General features: G+C 35.9%; 1 protein-coding gene across 8 annotated transcripts in view; it reads left to right on the top strand.

The window, feature by feature from the left end:
* The window catches only part of ZFAT (zinc finger and AT-hook domain containing), a 116,204-nt gene that overhangs the window by 58,288 nt on the left and 35,413 nt on the right, over positions 1 to 22,503 (top strand). For all 8 annotated transcript variants that reach the window (XR_016465354.1, XR_016465353.1, XR_016465355.1 and 5 more), the window contains 6 exons: positions 1,002 to 1,175; positions 5,042 to 5,130; positions 9,612 to 9,750; positions 14,759 to 14,877; positions 16,295 to 16,421; positions 18,464 to 18,594. Coding sequence is in view for 4 of the 8 variants with exons in the window: in XM_090138028.1 (XP_089994154.1) it covers positions 1,002 to 1,175; positions 5,042 to 5,130; positions 9,612 to 9,750; positions 14,759 to 14,877; positions 16,295 to 16,421; positions 18,464 to 18,594 (779 nt within the window). In the remaining 4 variants the exon portion in view is untranslated. The remainder of the gene's footprint in view (positions 1 to 1,001; positions 1,176 to 5,041; positions 5,131 to 9,611; positions 9,751 to 14,758; positions 14,878 to 16,294; positions 16,422 to 18,463; positions 18,595 to 22,503) is intronic.

Genomic DNA, 22,503 nt, shown 5'->3' with positions numbered 1-22,503 from the left:
TGAACTCTGAGTTTATCTGTCTTTTTACTATGGTAGTTGTTTTCTCTAGGATCCTTTAGGAGCTTTGATAATTCAAAATCAAAGGCTTGGAACATTTGGTCATGTATTCTGGAGGCAGAGTTTATACTGCCAAGAAAATTTGGTACCCATTTCATGTAACTATAGAGAAATGGACAGGAATTTATTCCAAAATCAAAGCGTGCAATCAAGTCTGCTTGAAAGTAGGTTGTAATTCCTCATGCTTGTAAATCCAGTTTTAAGATCATGAATATCAACTTAAAACTGTCAGAGCCTCATGAAACTGTTGAATTACTCTGCTAGTTCAGTTATATCCAACTTTTCTTTGAAAGATTTACTTTGTTCTAGTGCACTTTCTGCTAGATGAGAAACTGTTGCTTTGGACGATTTGAAAGAAGTGAAGTTGTAAGTCCTTGTGGCTTAACCAGAAAAAAGTACGACTATGCAAGCCATTAGAAGATCTGAAGCAATTAACAATCAAATGCAACTTTACAGGTTCAACTTGTGCTTATGAATTAAATATCTAATGAACCAATCTTCCTAAAATAAGTTTCTTCGTTCCGTGTTATAGTAAATAGAGTATGTTAGTTATCAGCAGACTGTTAGAAAAACATTTGGTTGGAAGTAAGATTCAAATTTAGATGGATTGGATTCCACTTTTAAATGCAGGGTCAATGTACTAATACAAAAATAATCGTATTTTCATTATTGAACTTAAAACCTGCATTTAATATAGAAGTATTTAATTCTGAAATGAGCACCCCAACACTCCATTCTCGTAATGAGTTAAATCATATGATACTCAAGAACTCGGTGTCATTTACTTAGACTCTGCAGATTAAATTTCTTAAATGTAAACACCCTAATTTTAAAATGTTGCCTGTGTTGCTCTCAAAATTTGAAATTTCTGTATTTCCCTCAAGGAAATGTCCATTCTCTCATCAAACATATAGCTTGTTTCCTAGTGCATTTTTTCTTTTCAGGTGTCAAACCCTTCAAATGTTCTCTCTGTGAGTATGCCACTCGCAGCAAAAGTAACTTGAAAGCTCATATGAATCGTCACAGCACTGAGAAAACACACCTTTGTGATATGTGTGGGAAAAAGTTTAAATCAAAAAGCACTCTGAAGAGCCATAAACTCCTTCATACTGCTGATGGTAAGAGCACATTTATTAAATCCAAGTTTGTTCTAGGGCAATAACTCCTGCCTGTAATATAGCACTATATTAACAACCTTTTTTTCATTTGAGCACTGAACTCTACTGACAAAGTTTATTTTTTTCCCAGGACATATTTCTGTTTATGTAATAATTCAAAAACTTTTCAAAATTGACCTCTGTGAAAGACAGTTGTCTGTGGAATACTTGCTTTTCCTGTATTGTGATCACTTCCTTCTGTATACTTTCAGAGTACTTCTGATCTCAACAGAAGTTTGAAAATACAGATAATTCCTTTATTATCTGCTTTCTTCTGTGAGAATATTGTTAGGAGTTGCCAAATCCAGTAGCCCAGTAGAGGCAAATTACTGCACACCTATGTCCCCAGGTATTCTAAGTGGTACACATGGGTATGTATTCCCAGTAGGCACATGTGCAGAAACATTTGCTCAGTAATTTTAATATTTCTGTGATAATGACAGAAGAAAATTAGATGTAAACCAAGATAAAAATACTCTAATTTCTTTCAAAATTTGGAGTGCAACAATACTTTATTTTCCTGTTGTTTGCAAAGCATGATAAGCATTATAAGTTTTGCTGATCTTAGTAGCATGGTCTTTGTTATTCATGCAACCTTGTGGAGCATAATTCCTCTCTTTATTGACTATTTCATTTAAATTTTTTTTTTCTTGACTTTTTTTTGCCTGTTCACTAGCATTGCCCTTGCACATAAACACACAAGCTCCTTATTATGCTTCAATACTATCTTATTTTTGTGTCTGTTTTTTTCAGTGTGTGTGACACTAACAGAAGTGATGTTCCCTTTCACAGTGGTATGATAGGTATTATAGGAAATGTGTAGTATTGTCAACTCAGTAAATTATTCCTTATTCCAAAATACTTTCCAGTGTTTTCAAATAACTTGATCAATAACATACAGGTGCTGCACGTATGTATAAATTACATATGCAGAAATCAGCTATTTCATTATCAAATCATTTGCTGATACCTGGCAGTGGGAGAGAGCAGGTTGTATTTGAATTGAAAGAAAATCTGGAATATAATTAGAATATGAAGCTTAGAAAAACATCTTCCTGTGGTGCCATTAATATCTCCTGCATAGGGACTGATACAAACACAGTGTTCTGGGAAATTCCCATTACCTTTGGAAAAATGCATGCTGCCATTGGGGTGACAGATTTCACTATCTCTAGATAGTGAGTGACTCTATAGAGTCTTATTCCTCACAAAGCTCACTTCAGTAAATCTTCATATATTTCCAACAATTGTTAAAATAAAGATAACATTTGTCATCAAGAATGTACTGTATGATTTGTCAAGGGACTCAAAACCTCTTGGATGCTGCTGGTTTCTCTTTGCTGAATGTCTCCCCTACACTGACAGCACTTCAAAACTTCTCACTAGCACATAGCTAGTGTTTTTCAATTATTTCACAAACAAATGAATTTGAAAGATGCTTCTGCTCTTTGAGTCTTGTCTTCCTGACTTAGGAATCTGGGCAATTTTTGTTCAAATATCAGCCTTGCAAGGTCAATTTACCCAGTGGAATATAAAGTAGTTTTCTGTCTGTTTTATTCCACTCGAGGGTGACAAGATAGAAAACAACTCTGCAGCCCAGGCTTATTACTGGTTGTGATTAGAAATAAATCAGAAAAGCTGTTTTTCATTATTTAATTAGATATCAGAAATTGCAACACAATTTTTCTTAGGTTTGTTTTATGGAAGCTTTCACACTTGTTATAAAATGCTTGTAAATGTTTGATTGAGATTCAGAATTTAAAGAAACCTGATTTCTTCAAGACAACACTTATTTATCCTTCCTATTGCTTCTTTTGCTTTTTGACTAGCTTTAACATACACTTACACTGTTTTGATCAGATTTAGTTGGCCAACCATGGGCATTTAATTAAGAAATGCCTTCTTTCTACATTTGATACATAGCAGGACTGATACAATCTAAATGTATAGAGAAGGGAGTTTGAAAGCAAGACAAAAATGGAGACAAGCTATTTTATTTTTAAATCATAAAGGAAAAAAGATTTGGGAGAGAAAATGCTTTAAACTAAAGGGTGCACAAAGGGAAGTACTGCAAGGTTATATGTTTGAGAGCTTCCCTCTTTACGGAGCCACAAACAGCAACAGATGTTTCTTGAAAATGTCATAGAGAATTCATTCCTGTTAGAGACTCTGGTTTCAAGGCCAAAAGCAGGCCATTATGACCACAGAGTCTGATGTCTTGCAGAACACAGACTGTAATTTAATAATTCTACATCACATTTCAGATGGATTGTGTAGTACATCTTTTTAGGTGTATTATATCTAAGTAGACTTAAAGACTTCACATGACAGGGTATCTATCTGATTTTTGATTAAATTGTCTTAGACATTAGTCATGCCCTCTGTTAAAAATGTTGACTTTTAGACTGAATGTTCTACCTATCAGCTTCGGTAGTTGCAATTCCATTTCTTATACTTCTGTTTTGTTACTGCTATTTGAGTTTAGTATCTGCACTATTAAGGCCTGACTTGGAAACTTGTAGGCATGTAAAAAAATTTCAAATAAACCATGAATACAACATAAACCTCCTATATAGAACTTAAAGAAGCAGCTTTCTTTGGATAACACTTCTGTACTGAATTAATGTTGCTGGGGTTTTTTGTGTTTGTTTTTTTTTTTTTTTCACAAAGCAGTCTCTACAAATTGTATGACAGTACTGACAATCAGACTTTTTCAGTCTATGAAGTACTTGAGAAACACAGTGTATCTTGAATCTTTCAGTGACTTTTTAGCCTTGTACCTGTGAGAACAAAGTTTTGCAAATATGCTCCAATTGTTTTCCTATCCTATTGGCAAGTAGAAGTTCCAAAGTTATTTTAACTCCATACATTTTGAGGAAATGTGTCCCCTTTTATAATAAATACAAGTCAGCACTACAAGGACAGATGACAGCACTTTCCCATTCTCCTTCTGTTTGGCAGCCACCAGACACCGCACAGGAGGGGTGGGCTAATCCCAGTATGTGCTCTGTCTTGCCTTGTAGGACTGTATGTGAGTCTGAGGATTACTGCAGAGATTTAGATGAGAAAAGAAAAAAACTCATAATGAACAAGGAGCCATCATGCTATCTGCTACAATCTGTGCAGCAGAATTTTTAAAACAGTATAAGCAAAAGTGAAAGGTTGGAACACAAGGCTCTGCTATTTGCCATATTAATCCTATTTCATTCTATGACCAATTTATTTCTCCCTGTGTCTTGGGTTAAGCCTTCATAGAAATCTTTTTAAGGTACTTTGAATCATTATTGGAAGAGTAAAGCAAAATACGTTGAAGAAATCTTGTGGTAAAAATAATAGGTTCTGTCATGCTGTACCAGAAATATATCAAGAAAGCATGCAGAGAAGACCTAGAAAATTTAAATGTGTTTGAATTTTAACAACTCACTACTGAGGACAAAAGTAGAGTAAACCTGTGTAACCATGACCAAACATCAGTATTTTAAAGATGTATAAATCTGCTTTATGAATAGCAAAGTAAAGGTGACTGTAGTGGTAAATTCTCGATTCGCTTCTTCCATTTAGGGTCTGCTATACTGATTTTTTTCTCTTTTTCACCAAAAACCTATCCCAAGAGAAACTCCAGTAGTTAACACTTGTAGTTTAAAGGTGAAACTCAAGCCTTTTTTCTTCCTTAGTGCTCTTCACTCTGTTTAACCAAATTTTGCAGAACAGGTAAACTGAGTATTGTTCGTTATTATAACTTTGGAAATCATCATTATGAAGAAATATTACCAGTAGTTTTCAGAACTTAAATAGAAAATAGTGATTCCATTTTCTGCCTGTTTCAGGAAAGCAGTTTAAATGTACAGTATGTGACTACACAGCTGCTCAAAAGCCACAACTTCTACGTCATATGGAACAACATGTCTCTTTCAAGGTAAGAAAACATAAGTTGTTGTTATTGATAACATTTAGAAATACATGAAACTTCAGGCAACAGTTTCAAAACTAGCACAGTTTGTTTTGTAGTCACAATTACAGCACCTTAATAATTTAATATTTTGGGAATTTTCTGAGGTGGATTTATTTTGTTCATGTACTATTTTCAGTATCAGTACTTGACAAAGATATGTGTTTTAAAATATAAACCAAATGTAACCATTATATCTGACTTGACATTACTAATCTCATACGTATCTTAAAATTCCTTATTAAAGTAGGAATATGCATGCCATCCATCACTGTTCATTGCCCATCTTAATCTGCTGTGCAAGTTTGTATGAGAGTTCATATACTTGAAGAAAATTGATGAGGATTAACTTAAAAAAAACAAACAAACAAACAAAAAAAAACAACACATTTACCTGAAATGTGGCTTGGAGAGAATTTCAAAGATTGTTAATGCTTCTGTGAAGTGTTTAGGTGAGAAATGTGTAGACTTTGGTATGACTTTATTCTCAAATTCCCTGTTGTTTCTCAGCATGATCTTGGTGGAGTGAATAGTGAAATACTGCTTTCAGAAAACAGAAACGATATTTGATTTTTGTTTTTTTTCCAGAAAAAATTGGATATTTCTTATGTATGAAATGTTCATTCTAATGTAACGCTTATCTTAGCAATGAACATATTAATCATGGAAAATGTCATACTATTTTGATATGCAACAGTTTTCATTATCTAACAAATTAGTTTGCTTCTATGAAGAGTACACTTTAGTTGCTCTTTCATACAGCAGAAAGGATGACAGTTTTTTGACTCATGATTTAAGTTTTGGAAGGCAAGACCATATAGGAAAATGAAGCAAATCGTCTGGAGAGACTGTATATTTTAAAGAAAGATATTTTTTTCTTAAAGATCAATTATATATATACATATTTTTCTATTTTTTTAATGGAAAAACACTCATTTCCTTTTTAAATGGCTAATGAGATGAAAGTACTCATACTAAGTACTTCATGAGTTAAAACGTGGATAGTTCTGACCATGTTTAGCCAATGTTTAGCATTAGATACAATGCCTCTTGGCAGTCCTCTATAAGCCTACATTGAATTGTGGCTATTCAATGCATTATTAAAAGAACTGCAAAGCACTGATGTAAGTCAATCAGGAATATTTGCTAAGAGGGGTTCATTAACTGTCTCTTAGTAACACCTACCTCTCTCTGGGATAGTTGCTTGCATGCATATCAAACTCATCAGTAGCAACACAATCTAATAATAGTTTAATCAATCCTATTTCCAAGCTACATGATACTTGAGTCACAGAACCCTGGTGATTGGCAGGTGCTTGAATTTGGATGTCAGGACACTCTCAAAAATGGATTCCAAAGCTGCAGAAATCAAATTTAATCCTGTTAGCATGCTGAGAATTGTTTCCTGTCTGGACAGTGAGTTGCTGGTAATACCTGGACCTCAGAAGTACAAGAACTCATGTTTGTTGTTACTTCATTTCAGGGTATACTGGAAGAAGAAAAAAGAATTACAAATAATTATCAACATCTGATGGTTTGATTTAAATTTTAGATGTCTGAGAAACTGAAATGGATTGTTTTATTTTTTCTTTATATGTTTAGTGATAGGTGAGTTCTTGGTGTCTAGTTACTGCTGTGCTGCTTTTCTAGTCTACAGACCACTGTGCTGTTTAGAACTTTTTTGCTTTTTTATTTCATTTTGGTTATGCTGAAGGTCACAGGAGATTTCCTTCAACTGCACATGAGAAGAAATGCACATAGAATAATAGAATCGTTTGAGTTGGAAGGGGCCTTTAAAGGTCATTTGGTCCAACTCCCCTGCAACAAACAAGAACACGTATAGCTAGATCAGGTTGCTCAGAGCTCTGTCCAGCCTGACCTCGGATGTCCCCAGGGATGGGACATCCACTAATGCTCAGACATTATTCTGGTAAAAAACAACAACAACAACAACAACAAACCCACAAAAACAAACCAAAACAGTACTACATAGAATTTGAAGAAAGGAATGAAGTGAATGGACTACATTTTCCTGACATAGTTGGAAAGCTGGGCAGATGTAGAGTGACAAAGTAGTAGAATAGATATGGAAAACCTGGAAGAGATGTGAATAACCAGAGAGAAAACAAATGAATGGTTAGAAAGGTGTTCTGATCATGGTAAACGAAGTTCAAAGACAGTGGAAACTAAGTTGGTTAGAAGATACTTAGAATCAGCCAAATGCTATAATGGAGGAATAGATTAAAAAAAAAAAAACCTGCCATACTGGTATAAAACAATTGGAAAACTTATTAAGAATACTTTTTTTTGTGCCATTTACTAACTGTTGTCACATCATTAAAGTGATCCTGTTACATAACTTCAGTACATTTTTAGGTCATTTAAAAACCTGTAATTTGTTTTGTATATTTCTTAACATCTAGTGTACCTTCAGTCAAATTCAGTATTTTTAAAACCTGTTCTGAAAATAGCATTTTTAGTGAACATGCACTGTGTCATTTAGTGTATTCTCATGAACACTAAACATGCTGACAGTTCTTCTGATAAACAGTTCTATTGAGACGTATCATTCATTCATTTCCCTATACGTATAAGCATTATATCCACAGAAGTACATGATGATTAGTGGTAAGGTGATGTCCTATTTCACTATTCTCAAGTTCTAGCACTTGTTCTTTTAGATAAATTTTATTGAGATATTGGTACTGGTCAGTTTTATGATTTTAAGATGCATTCAGATTGTTTTTGACAACAAAAATTTTGTAACTTGATAGTTTAACATTTTTTTCTGAATATCAGCTCCATGAATTTGCACTGCATACAGTAGTAGTGCAATGAAGTTGCTGCTGTTACACCATTACAATACAGCTTGCTTAAAGGAATCAACAGGATGTTTAGAAAAGCCCTTTTCCATTACGGCTTGGAGATGCTAATGTAATTTGCTGAAGATGGTGAACTTCAAGTAGTAATGAACAACAGAAGCCTTGGGAAAATTTCTCTACCAGTGATTAGATTTGCCTATGTTTTTTGTTTTGTTCTTTCGTTTGCTTGATTTCTTGTCCTATTTTCTGCCCTGTACTTAGCTGAATTGTGTGAAGTATTGTAATTGCATACCAGATAGCATGAAACTGCATATTGTTCAGACCTTTCATTACCATTAGACATTTTTGAAATAACTGAATCAAATGTAGAAGGTTGATTATTCTGAAACTTCCAAAGTACTAATTAGAAATAATTATCTAAGGTAAGTAGATACACATGAAAATATTGTGTGACCTCATATTGGCAAATTGAACAAATCAAGCAGAATATTTTGTGATCTTATACTGGTCACTTGGACAGACCATTTTTGAAGTTTTTCTGCACTTACGTCTTCTTCTTCAGGATCATACCACATCCACTGCTAGATTTAGTATAATTCAGCATATACTATTTCATGTTTGTTATGTGCATTATCATAGCACAAATGTGTTTTGTTTGCACAGAGCTATAGAGGTTGTGCCATTAACTCTATATGGCCAGATTAAAGAAAAAATTACTGCCTCTCCTCACCCTGCTACCAATCCTGCTGTCATATAGCACATAACACACAGTACATGCAAGTGTATTTAAACTGATACAAGAACTAAGCAATCTGCATGAAATATTTTCTTGAAAGAAATGTGATATCTGCTGTGGAAAAGGAGGGCATTACTATGAAAAAATTGAAAGCTGAATGTTACAGCACCTTCTGAATTGAAAGGTTAAAGGAATCTGAACACCAGTTTTCTTCCTTATTGTTATTGCTTGAAGCCTCAAGGAAGGTCATGAGCAGCAACGTTAGGGCAATGTTCTGGTCAGCAGACCCTGACAGCAGGCATTTCCCTGCTCTAAATTCAGCTTCTTAATCAGAATTTCTGTACCAGCTGTTTTCTGCTGACTAGCTTTAGATGAGTCTGGTCGATGTGGCTGCGCATGAAGCATTTTGCTCATTCTGAGGAACTTGACTTTTCCCAAAGGAGTTCAGTCAGTGTCTGCATTCTGTTTCAGACCTGGTTCTGCCTAGCTTCTTTTAACAGTTGCATGTCTCACTCAAAAGCTGCAGTTATTTTAGCTCTCTTACTCCCTCTTTTCAGACAAAAATTACTTTGTTCAGGGCAACTGAGTAATTCACTTGTAGAGAATTTCTGTGTGGTCAGACCTGAGATCAGGCCTGATCTCATTATGAAAATACCCAGTTTATTGAATTGTGAAAGTAAATACTGATCTTATAATGTTGAGAATTCTTGGTTTTTGTTTGTTTGTTTGTTTTTGCATATAATTAAAAGTTCAAAATTGTAGGTAAAGTTAAGTTATGACTTTGTGTTGAATTTTGGAAGGTCTCCTTGGAAAATGCCCAAACTAGAATTCAACCTGGTTTCTCTGAGTCTAGACCTTGCAGCTTAGAGCTGTTTCCTTTTTGCTCCTAGCCTTTCCGTTGTGCACATTGCCATTATTCCTGCAACATATCTGGTTCCCTGAAGAGGCATTACAACAGAAAGCATCCTAATGAAGAGTACGTAAATGTAGGTTCTGGGGAGCCTGCTGCAGAAGCCCTTATCCAACAAGGTAAACCTCCACTTTATAAGAGTTGATGTTATCTTGCTGAAGCAAACCTGGTGTACAATAAACTTCTGCAGGATATTTATTCCTCGTGTTATTGGGTGTTATGTTATAAATTAGTACTACTTTCTGGTAATTCTGAACAGCCTGTCTTTAACTGTTCTTTCAATGTCCTTTGTTCTTGATTTCCAAGGGTGAGTGAATCAAACTTTTGATTGACCTTGCCCATTCTGTTCACTGCTGTGTACATTTATCTTTTTCACTTGTCTCATTCTGTAAGTAAAGATTCGGTATCTTGAAATGAATGATAAATTTCGATGACAATTTTACAAGGTTGAACTAAACACTGAGAGTAAATGACACTAAATTGTTCCCCCACAAAAGAGATTGCAGATAAAACCAGTTGCACAGAATACTGCTCACAATCTTGTTTGCGGCCAAAGGAAGCACAACTTATGTATGTAAATATTAGTATAATGTAAATCTTAACAACCTAATTTAAGAGTAATCATTAATCTAGATCTAATGATGTTAATCTTGATGGCTTTGTCTTCTTCTCCCCTTCTGCTTGAGGTCATTGTTAACATGTTTGTTGCTGCATGTTTACGCTTCCTTTTTAATTGGTCTGTAGCTCCAAATTACATCCAGATTTACTGTTTATAGTTTAAAGAGCAACAAAGTACATATGAAGGGCATCAGTGTTGTCTAGCTGCAGATCTTCATTTTTTTTGGTAGTTTATAGCTGAGATCTTCATTACCAAGCTTGTGTCCCATTTCTTATCACTCCTTGTCTTCTATGCTGCATCCTCTGTCTCCACATCAGAAGGATGTTGTACCTGGCCTGCATTTCTGTACTTTGTATCGCTGTGCTAGGGTCCTAAGTGTTCCATTCCTTGTTATTGTTGTGTAAAACTATAGTTGTACTACACAAATAAAACTGATCAGATATAGACTCCTGTCAGTTGGAGAAATTGCCATCATAGACAGGTCAAGAAGACGTAACGAGAATATTAGGGGATATCCAAAATTCAAGAGCTAACGGAATGTCAGAGGGAAAAGAAGATCAGCTTGAATTAGTTTCTTTTATCATGCTTATGTAGTTAGCATTCGAAGTTCTATTTCTCACTGTCATTATTTTTTGTTGATAATTTTCAGCTGAAGTCCTGTATTTCCTTCTGAAAAGATGGGCAGTACTATTTGCTTTATTTCTGCCATTTCTACTTCATACAGGCATCAATCATAGTGTAACTTATTCCTTGCAGTGCTTGAGTAACAGCAAAGCACTCAATGTACTGGTTGTCTGATTCCCATCAGTCCTTTTTTGCACTGGGCAGTGAATCAAAACAAACAGTTGACTCTGCCATCAGACACCTTTGTGAGTGTAAAAGGTACTCAGAGGTTCACAAAACACAAACCTTATTCAGTTCTATTGTTCTGAATATATTTTAGGGTTTGGTAGAGTTGATTTTATTACTTCTTTTCCACTGAAGTAAACAAACAAAAAATTATAAAATAGAGAATGCAGTTGTTGTCAGAGAATTAAGACCTTGGAATGAGATTAAAGAGAATTAGCCTTCATGTTTTTCTCTGCTGTTTTCCCTGACTATGCAACCTTCTTTCTCTTCCTTTCCTTACACATTTCCCGTACTACCACTACCACTGTGCTTGCTTCCCAGTTGTTCACCTGCTCTGTAGGGTATAGGAACAGTGAAGGGACTTCAAATTTGTGTAACAGCGACCAAGACTATGCCTCATCTCAGAACTATCATGAAGAAAATCATGCTAGTCCATGCAGTTTTCCCACATGCAACCTTCTTTGCCAGCTCCTCTTCCTCCTGTGTAGCCCATTGTGGGGTGTATTACATGTGAACTCAAAAATGGGATAATTGTAGATGTCTTGTCAGACTATATGAAGATCATTTATTTATTTTTTTCCCCTCTCACTGTCTTGGTATCTCACTAGGAAAAAAATGTTCCCTTAGGAGACTGAGTTAATTAAGATTTGCGTTTGGAGTTGCACATAAGTGCTATTTAAGTGAATATTTTTTTTTCCTGATTTTGGAATCAGAAGATCTTTGGGTCACAGCACAAACGGATCAATGTGGACATATGATGCAGTGTGACAAGTGTGCAGCCTTGGTCAGCAGTTGCAACTTGCTGCCTCACTAGTCTCTATCAAGCTTCAGTTTAGCATATTCATGGATCTGAAAGCTATTTTAGAAAATTATTCATGTATTCATATTAGAGAAAATGACTGTTCAGACTTGATATTAAACAAGTCCTTTGAAACTAAAGGACTGCAGACAAATATGAAAAGGCAAGAGAACCAGTAAATGAGTGGGTTTGGAAAAAAAAAAAGAGAAGGGAAAGAAATGAAAATTAGCACCTAATAGAAGCCATGTAAAAATATTCCTCTTTTTGTATTCTGCTTGTTCCAAGTTACCTGATGAGCCGAGGGTGAATCATCTCACATGCACTCATCTTTTCTTCTCCATTTTTGTCAATTGGTTTGTGACTACAGTGCAGGTGTTCCAAATACCTTAACTGTAAATACTTATATGCATGTAAACTGCTGGATTCCACTCCAGATTCCTAGAAGTGCTCAGAGAGTAGAGGAGGCAAGAGGATTATGTATTGCTGGGAACAGCCTGGAGGGTTTCTCTTCAGAGTTTGTGTTAGAAGACTCTGCCAACTCATTTGATAGCTCCTTTTTTAGTGTAATTTGTTCTCCAGTGTGGAGCATGTCACATTTTTTTTTTTTTTCTGTAAATTGCTTACTTTTTTTTTTTTTTTTTTTACTGATTATTCCCTGCCATCCACTGTTTTGCTTATGTATTTCTGCACTCTCTGGTGTATGGGTTTTCTATTTGTGTTCATGCAGCAACTTGTGCAGTACATTCAGGATGATCCATTTGTGGCCTCTGTTACAACACTGTCATCACTTTAGCAGACAATAACAGTTGTCTTTGTGTATTTTTTTGTTGCAGAAATCAGTTTTGGTATTAAAAGTAGAAGATCCGTCATTTACTGACTCTCTGCTGCCAATTTTTAAAGAATTGTGCAAAAGTTAATTTTCCAAAGCTTTAATATCAAATCACTGACCTAGACTTAAATATTATCAGCTCCGTGCTTTCATAGCTGTTCTTTATTTAAAGTCTCAGTAACAAAAGTTGCACTTTAATTAATCTGGTGTATTGTTATAATGGTTTCCATAACAAATGTAGGAAAGGCTTCTCTTACACAATGGTATTTCTTTCTAATAGTAAAGATTACTGTGGAATTAATATTTAATTTCCTTTTCTCAAACCGATAATTTCTTTGTCCTCATCAGAGCCATATTATTTTGCTTTTATGAACTGCAGACTTTTAAGCCCACTAATAGAGAAACCAGTTTAGTTTTGTATTGGGATAGAATATTAAGCATCTGCTGTAATAGCGAAGTTTGGTGAGGATTTACACTAGACTGAGAGCAAGGAGGGGAAATCATAGATGAATATTAAGTGTCAATGAGAGACTCTACTGACTGCATGTAGTTACATTCTGTTTTACCAAAACAGAAAGTTTATTTTCACCTGGTAGGATACCATTTGGTGGATTTCCATGACTAAAATTGAAAGCTTTTTCTAGCCACCTTATGCTTAAAAGACTATGGGCAGTGAGAACTTGGCCTATTGCCAGTTTATGAGAGTCTGTTTGAACACGATGAGTAAGAGTCATCATTTGCCATCTGGTGGAATAGCTCCTAAAGCAATTAGATTTGTTAGAGTGAGTTCTGGTCACCTAATGTAACAAATTATCATATGTACATTATTTCTGCTCTGATTTAGTCAATAGGGGAAAAACAAACAAACAAAAAAACAAAACAAAAAACATTTACTTGAGTAATTACAAACAACTGGAATCTGACATTTGAGCAAGTGACTTTAATAAGGAAAAGAAGTGAAAACTGTTTAGTCTCAAATTCACCGCTTATGATTTCATCATATTCAGTATTTTTTTACCTGTAAAAAATTGTTTACTAGGTAAACACTGTGCCAAATTCACAAATATGTTGTTTTGAACTTGAGAAAGCTAGAACAAGTGTCTTCAAAAACAAGTGTCTTAATAGGACAGCAGGAAGCCAGTATTTAAACCTAAAACTTGACAGAGCCCATTCCTGTAGATTTTTTGAATATACTTACAATTTATATAGGAAACTACAACAGCGTGCAATGGAGCAAGCATTAAAGTTTCTGAAGAACTCTACAATTTGAAATAAAAGAGTATTTATTGTGAAAAAGTATTTATTTAGAATTATTTAATGCATGTACTAGTCTTTGTTTATGCTTGGCCTATGGCACAATATGAGTCACAGATACCCTTGGACTTCAAAGAAATGTCACTTGGAAACTACAAATGCTCTCTTAGTGCTGCTTAGCTTGAGTTTCAACCAATCATGACAGAATCATGACTGTGAGCTCGAGTTCTTGCCCAGTAAGTAAGTTGTTATTTACTTTGCAGTTTAAATTCCCTCTGTTTAAATTCTGGCTCTCTCTCTTAACATTTAGCTCAATAGGCTTGAAACCACTATTTTTCACTTGGACTTAATTACAGAAATGAAGTACTATCTCAAGCTAATGCAGTTAGTTGTATGCTTGTAAGTGGGAGAGGGATTCCCAAGAGAGAGAGATGTAGAAGCAAAGAAAGATGGAAACAGCATTCCTCCAACTTTCCATCCATCATAGGGAAACATGAAGGTAGGGAAGCAAGATTGCTATACTTTTCCAGGTACATGAGTTGTTCCAGACTCCTTTTATTACCATTATTCAAAATTTCCTTTAAAGCATTTTAAGAGTTCACCTACTTTGTGAGTTTTTTTCCAGTTTTTCATACTATTTACATTATGAAAGCAAAGATTTTTAAATTCAGTTTTAAATCTTAGCAGAGCTGAGGTTAAATGAAATGGGTATTTACTTCCTTGAAAAAATACCTAATAGAAAAATAACTACAAGAATTTATTTTTGTCTCCTTGTAGGTGGTATTAAGTGTCCCGTTTGCAGCTTTGTATATGGTACAAAATGGGAATTCAACAGACATCTTAAGAATAAGCATGGAATGAAGCTTGTGGAACACGATGAGGAAGCAAAGTGGGAGGTAAAGCAGAGTTTTCACAGAATCACAGAATGGCCAGGGTTGGAAGGGACCTCAGGGATCATGAAACCCCCCTGTCACAGGCAGGGCCACCAACCTCCACATTCAATACTAGACCAGACTGCCCAGGGCCCCATCCAATCTGGCCTTGAACACTTCCAGGGACGGGGCATCCACAAGCTCTCTGGGCAGCCTGTTCCAGCACCTCACCACTCTCTCTGTATAGAATTTCCCCCTGATGTCCAACCTAAATCTCCTCTCCCTCAACTTAAAACCATTTCCCCTTGTCCTGCTGTTATCTACCTTTTCAAAGAGTTGATTCCCCTCCCTCTATAGGCTCCCTTTAGATATTGAAATGCTGCAATGAGGTCACCCCGCAGCTTTCTTTTCTCCAGGCTGAACAAGCCCAGCTCCCTCAGCCTGTCCTCATAGGGGAGGTGCTCCAGTCCCCTGATCATCTTCGTGGCTATACTATTATAAAAACTATGTCTTCCACTATTCAGTCTTGTGTCCAAAGTATATAGGAGTCACAGCATCAATAATTAGGATCAAAACTTAAAAAAACTTAACTTAGATCTAAGAAGCCAAGTCAGAAAAAAAACCAAAACAAAGCCAAAACACCACCTGAATTTTCTCGGTGGGTGGGGTTGTGCAGTTGCCTTAAGCTGCTGTAATTTTTAAATCTTTTTCTCTGCTGTAACATGGGTAGCAATTTGTTTTAAAATGAAGACTGTTACTTTAATGAAACAAAATTGAATTTAGATGTGGAAGCTATGGCAAAATCACAGAACCATCCAGTCACTTCTATTAAAAAATCACAGTTAACAAGCTGAGTTTCCACTGCCTGATTAGTTCATTGTTGGTAGGCAGTGACAGGAGAAACAGAAGTCAACTGCAGTAGACAAGTCAGTTTCAGATCCTGCTGGATTTCAGGCACTCCAGCCCTAAGCATCAGCCTGATGCCTGATTTAGAAGTCTGTCCTGCAGATCGTGTTCAGCAGTACGCATGGTTAGAGTGTAAAATCCTCAAAAACTATCACAATAGGTTCTGTGTAGACAGTTATTCAAAGGAGAAGGGGCAAGTATTTTAAAATGTAGTCCTTTGAAGTGTTATTTTCATATGGATTTCACAAACCATACTATATCCACCCTCCTTGATGGCCATACATAAAAAGTAAGAGGATGCCCAGGATTCAAGAAAATCTCTGTTATTGCAGCAGTAATAAAGAAAAAAGTCCCATCTGAGCAAAAGTACATGTTAACAGCCTCTTTTGAAAATAGTAGTTGTGGGAAAGATAATTTCTATAACTCTTGTTTATTGTCCAAAACTCATCATTTTAGACTCATAACTTTGATTGTTCTCTAATTTGCTAAAATGAGAGGGAAATTATCCATGCATTGGCTGGGTTTTGTTTTCAAGTTAACTGCTGAAGTTTCTGAAGAAGCATCTACTCAGTATCTCCATATCACAGAGGCTGGAGAAGATGATCAAGGTACTCAGGCTGCTGTAGCTGCATTACAGAACCTTAGATACACTTCTGAAAATGGTAAGTTACTTTTCTGGGGGTTGGAACTCCAAATATCTATTTTTTCATAAATATCTAATTCTTTTCAGTATAGTGGGCAATATACAATACTGTGAAACAATTAAAAATGCTGAAATTTGTCATTCAGAACTTCTTGGGAGTTTATATTTTTTCTTGGAGAGTAAATAATAAGTGACCATTCATAATTAATTTCTGTGTCCTTAAATCATTAATAACTACCACACTCTACTTTGCCTTTTATTATTAGATGTGTGGAATTTCCTGCCTGCATTATTCAATATATTGTGAACTCAGCTGCCTTGGCAAAGCAGATGGTGTGTATCTAATGGCAGTTCTCTAGCTATCATTTTTCTTCCCTCATAAATCAGCCATCCTGCAGAACTGACACAGTGGAATGCTTAATATACCATATTCCTAAAACAGTGCAACCAAACTTAATTCTAATGGTACAGAAAGCAGAATGAACTATTCAGTATCACATTAGACAAGAAAAAGAGGAATTAGATGAGATTTATAAGTCAGGAGCAATAACAAAGTAAGAAGAAATTCTTAGATCTAAGAGAGTGTTAAAACAGAGACTAGAATCAATGCTTATATTTTTTGAATTTATGTGTGTAAATAAATGCAGTGGCTGCCAGAAGAGAGCATTTTACCATTGCTGTGAACTGTATGGTTCATAATACAGATAAGTTTCACAAGCTCCCATTTCTTTTGGCATCTCCAAGCATGTCACAGTTCCATTATGTAACTCGCACTTTCTCTTTATATTATTAATAACTGGGAATTCAGAAGGAGTAAAAATATCTTGAGAAAATTTCTCAAGCTATAATATATTTAAATTAAAGTAAACATGATCACAGAATATGCTGCATATAACAGTTTGATTTTAAGCATGAGGCAGTAATTTTCAAAGTAGAACAATTTGGTTTAATCATCCAACTTTTCTGACATAGTCCCTGTAGATATGAAACCTAGTAGTTTATACCAGTTATGTAACTGAAGGCAGTTATATAGGAAGAAATTAAAGCAAGAAAACATTTTTCAGTTCTCAGATAAAATTGTATTTCATTTGGATAACAAAATATAACAGCTCAGTTTGAAATTAAATGATCTGAGCTAGATTCCCACCACAGTATCTGTAAAGGTTGGGGGTTAAGACATGAGCTTTATTCCATTGACTGGTTCCTTCAGGCCTCTTTCCTAGATCCAGCAGTGATCTCAGCAAATGAAAGCAGCTTTATCATGACCTTGAGAGTTTTCCTCCCTTTCTGACATCTGTCATGGTACTGCTAATCGTATGGACATGCAGACCACAGGAAGGGGTTTCCTATTCCTGCATGTCACAAAGCATTCTTCAGCAGCTGAGTCTTTCCTTCTTATATTTCAGGAGAAATGAAAGTATATAATTTTTTTTTGGTAAACTTGCCTTACCTTGGTAGAATTGCACACATAAAAACAATTTAAAAATGTGACAGACGTGTTCTGATCCCATAGTTATAATGTAATAGGCATTGTTTCTCTCAAAAAATTAACTTTTTCACTTTAGCACATTAGTGATAATTTAAGGTTGAGAGGTGTTGCAGACATTCAGACAGATAATAAACATAGGTATCTAACATACAAAACAGCTGTCTTTGTTATAGGTATAGAGTTCAGATTCTGCTTAATATGAATGTCTGGCAAATACATATTTGGATTTGTATAGTCTCGCAGCTGCCTAATTTACAGTTACTGCTGTTAGTTGTATCTATTGTTTGTTTAGTCAATGTATTCTTTTTGATCTCTTTAAAATAGTCATAAAAATGAGCAGTGTGGTTTCACTTGTTGATGCATGCATTCCTCAGGCAGGTTTGTTTTGTGAATACTTTCATCCTATAGATCTGTTATTAAAGTGTCATGCTAGTGAGCTGTTTGAATTTACAGACAGCACAGTGTATCAAGGTTAAAGCACGAGGGGAAAGAGTGTCTCTGGCAGTTAGATTCACACACCCTTAACGCCTGCTTTACTGTAATGATCTTATACATACTGTCTTTCTGATAAGGTGAAAGACTTGATCCAACAGCTGTAAACATTCTGCAGCAAATCATTGAGTTGGGATCAGAAACCCATGATGCCACTGCAGTTGCTTCAGTTGTTACCATGGCACCTGGAACTGTGACAGTAGTAAAACAGGTAAGAGCTCTTCTCCAGAACAGCTTTGTTTTATTTTAGTATATTTCATGTGAAATCAGTGTTGTTCTATAAAGCCTAAATTGTGAATGACTTTGTAAGACACATACAGAATTTGTCCTAAGGTAATTTTGTCCCTGTGTTGTGTGTATATATGTATAGAATCATGGAATTGCCCAGGTTGGAAAAAACCTTAAAGATCATCAAGTCCAACCAGAATCTACCCTAACTGACAACCCTCCACTAAATCACGTCCCTGAGCACCACTTTCAAATGGTTTTTAAACACATCTAGGGATGGTTACTCAACTACCTTCTTGGGAAGCCTATTCCAGTGTTTAACTCCTCTTTCAGTAAAGAAGTTTTTCCTGATACCCAACCTAAACTTCCCCTGGCACAACTTAAGGCCATTTCCCCTTGTCCTGTCACCAGTGAGAAGAGACCAGCCCCACTCTTCTGTAAGCACCTTTCAGATACTGGAAAAGAACAATAAGGTCTCTCCCTAGCCTCCTTTTCCCTAGACTAAACAGCCTAGTTCCATCCCAATCCAGTTTATATGCACACACACACACACGTTTATACATAAATACACTCTATATTTATATAAAATACATAGCCATCAGTATAAATACATAAAATATAAGTGGATAAACATATATAGGAACATGTGACAGCGAAAAAATATAGCATTTTCAGACTTCTTAAAATAGTATACCTCCATCACGAGTGGGGATGTAGTCCCACTGTCATCTAAAAGAATTAGGTGTTCCTTGGTGCTGCATTATTTTGGAAACAGAACATGGAAGGTTTGTATACAACTGCATGCTCTGCAACCATTATACTGTTTAACCATAACCATGGATGAGTGACCATCATTTGTCCTTTCCAGTACTGTCCTGTAGCTAAAGTTAGAGAGATATGCAAGGTCTTAAAGTCACATGCCATGAGAACAAAGAAGACTTGTGCCCAGTCTGAGTTCATACTGCCTTTCTTAATGAGGGATACAACAAAACTCATTTGCAGACATGTAACAGCTCAGAGAAGACTATTACTGATGCTCCTTAACAGCAGGTGCTTCTGTGAGACTGAAGTCAGTATGACCACTCACAATAGGGAAAAACGAAGAGAAAAATGAGTTGTAGTTGGTTGAGAAGATAGGTAGTTGATTTTGTTGGTAACAGGGAAATTTTGCAAGACCAGAAGATATATGTGAATATTCTGAAGAGCATGAATAAGATCACTTGTTAATTTCAGGCTTTTGCAAGTATTCTGTATATGGGAAAAATGCTGGATTCAACTGGTAAAGAATTAAATGACAGAATTTGTAGTAGGTAATGTAGTTCTTTTTAAAATGAGACAAACCTTATAAGATACTAGTAGAAGAAATGTTAGTATGAATGTATATTTCTTGAAGTTGAGTCCTGCACAGGTTTTGCTAAGAATATTTGCATATGTATAGTATTGCATTTTAGAAATTAAGAATGATAGTATACACAAAATTGTCACATAAACTTGAGCTGGCTGTTGATTATGAACCTTTTGCTTCCTCAGTTTTTCTTTCTCACAGATGTCTTGTAATTTTGATGCTGAGACTTTGTTCCTCCCCATTATGTTCTCCATGCTATGCTTGTTCTTTCTGTTTCATCATACTTCTTTATCCCTTGTCCTGTTCTGTCCAATTTTATTCCTCAGAGTGTCTGCACTTGAGGTAGTTGGTAGGTCAGAGAAAGAGAGTACATGAGAAGGCTTTAAATTCCTGAAGAGTTTGAGGAGCTCCTCTTATTTAAATGAACCCAAAGTGTTGTTATTATAGTTGCCTGAACTAACTTGAGGTTTTAGTATTGTGGATATTAAATTCATAAGAATTCTGTGGAAGTGTATAGTCTGTGTATTAAGATAATAGCCACCCAGGTGTAAGGGAAGCAAGGCAGAATTTCAAGAAAAAGTATTATTTCCAAATTTAATTTTTTTAATTTTTATTTTTTTACTTAGCAGATATTTTCATTAGAAACCATGTAAGAATTTTGGGGTATTTTTTTTTTTAATTAGGTAAAACAGATTCAGATTTGTAAATTAAATTCTATCATTTAGGGATAGAAGGAGAGACATTTAATTACCTCTACATGCAAATTTAAAAGCAACTTTAACTGTACTCAGTGCCAACATGTATACTATGCTGTATTTGTGACCTATTTAAAAGGTTAAATGCATTATTATCCACAACCAAATACTGTTCTCTCCTTAAAAGTGTGTATTTTGAAGCCCTTCTACCAGAAACGTAGGAGAAAACAATGACTAGGTAAGTGGCAGCTGTGAGGAAGAAACTGTATGCAAAACTAGAAAAAATGGTGACACCAAGCTGTGTGGTGTGATCAACACACACAAGGGACAGGATGCCATCCAGAGAGATCTAGTCAGGCTGAGCAGTGGGTCCAGGAGAACAAAGCCAAGTGCAAGGTCTTGCAGCTGGGTCATGGCAACCCACATTAGCAATGCAAGCTGGGAGATGTAAGGATTGCGCTGAAAAGGACTTGAGAGTACTGGTGGATGGCATTCTGGACATGAGCCAGCAGTCAGAAAGGCAACCATATCCTGGGCTGCATTAAAAGAAGACAAGTCAGCAGGGTGAGGGAGGTGATCCTGCCTCTTTACTGTGTGCTGGTGAGGCTTTGTCTGGAGTACTGCATCCAGATGTGGAGTCCTCAGTACAGGGGAGACATGGAACCTGTTGGAGCGTGTCCAGAGAAGGGCCACAAAAATCATCCGAAGAATGGAACACCTCTCCTAAGAGGACAAGGCTGAGAGAGCTGGGCTGTTCAGCCTGAAGAAGAGAAGGCTCCGAGGAGACCTGAGAGTGGCCTCTCAGTATCTAAATGGGGGCTATGAGAAAAAAGAGGACAGACTCTTTAGCAGGGTCTGTTGTGATGGGACAAGACTGTATATAGGAAAGAAGTTTTTTACAATAAGGGTGGTGAGGAACTGGAATAGGTTGCCCAGAGATGTGGTTAATGCCTCGTCCCTGGAGACATCCAAGGTCAGGCTGAATGGGGCTCTGAACAACCTGATCGAGCTGTAGGTGTCCTTGTTCATTGCAGGGGAGTTGAACTAGATGACCTTTAAGGGTCCCTTCCAACTGAAAGATTCTATGATTCTATGAAAATTCATAATTTAGAACATTCAGACTATTGAATCTGATCAAGTTGTCGTTCATCTTAACACCTATCCTCTTTCCTGTTAGAGCATCTGAATTTGCTGTTAGCATTTTGTAAGTGTTCATATTGCAAATTAATTCTATTTGTCACTTTTTAATCCATAGTTCTAGCCTTTGAGTTTACAAGCTGTTAAGAACTGATCACTGCTTTTCCCTTGCTTTATATATATCAACAAATTCCAGTGGTCTAATGTCAGAGTGGTATAAGCTCCACACCTACATCAGATATTGAATTCTCAGAGCACAGAATCTTTACTGTTTTTCTTTTCTGTTCCTACTGTTAGAGTGCTGTTGAAAAAAATGCCTTTTTCCCCTGATTTTGAAGTTGCAGAGAAATAAAATTAGTGTAAAACTGTAGTACTTCTCAAACTGAGTGATCCTGTGCTTCCTCTGCTTACATAGGATTTTTCTAATATCTTAGATTCCTAGTTACCTTGGGTGGGCTCTGTGGAAGTAGAGCAAGGAACAAAGGATATCTGTAGAGGTGTTTGGTTTTTTTTAATGAGTTTTTTTTTCTCTTTTAATTTCATACTTCTGATGCTTTATCAAATCTGTTTGACCTATGCTACTGCTCTATTTATTATTTTCAGTTCTTCCCAGCAGAGAATGGCTTCAGAATTACAGCCACACCCATTTTAGCATGCGGGGAAAAGTCTTTAAATGTTATTAACGTGATTGTAATCCTCTCCTATTTGTAACTGA

This window comes from Phasianus colchicus, chromosome 3 (genome assembly GCF_987193195.1).
Source record: "Phasianus colchicus chromosome 3, bPhaCol1.hap1.1, whole genome shotgun sequence".
In the NCBI taxonomy this organism is placed as follows: domain Eukaryota; kingdom Metazoa; phylum Chordata; class Aves; order Galliformes; family Phasianidae; genus Phasianus; species Phasianus colchicus.
The sequence above is the reverse complement of the archived record's forward strand: the minus strand, read 5'-3'. Positions and strand labels throughout refer to the sequence as shown.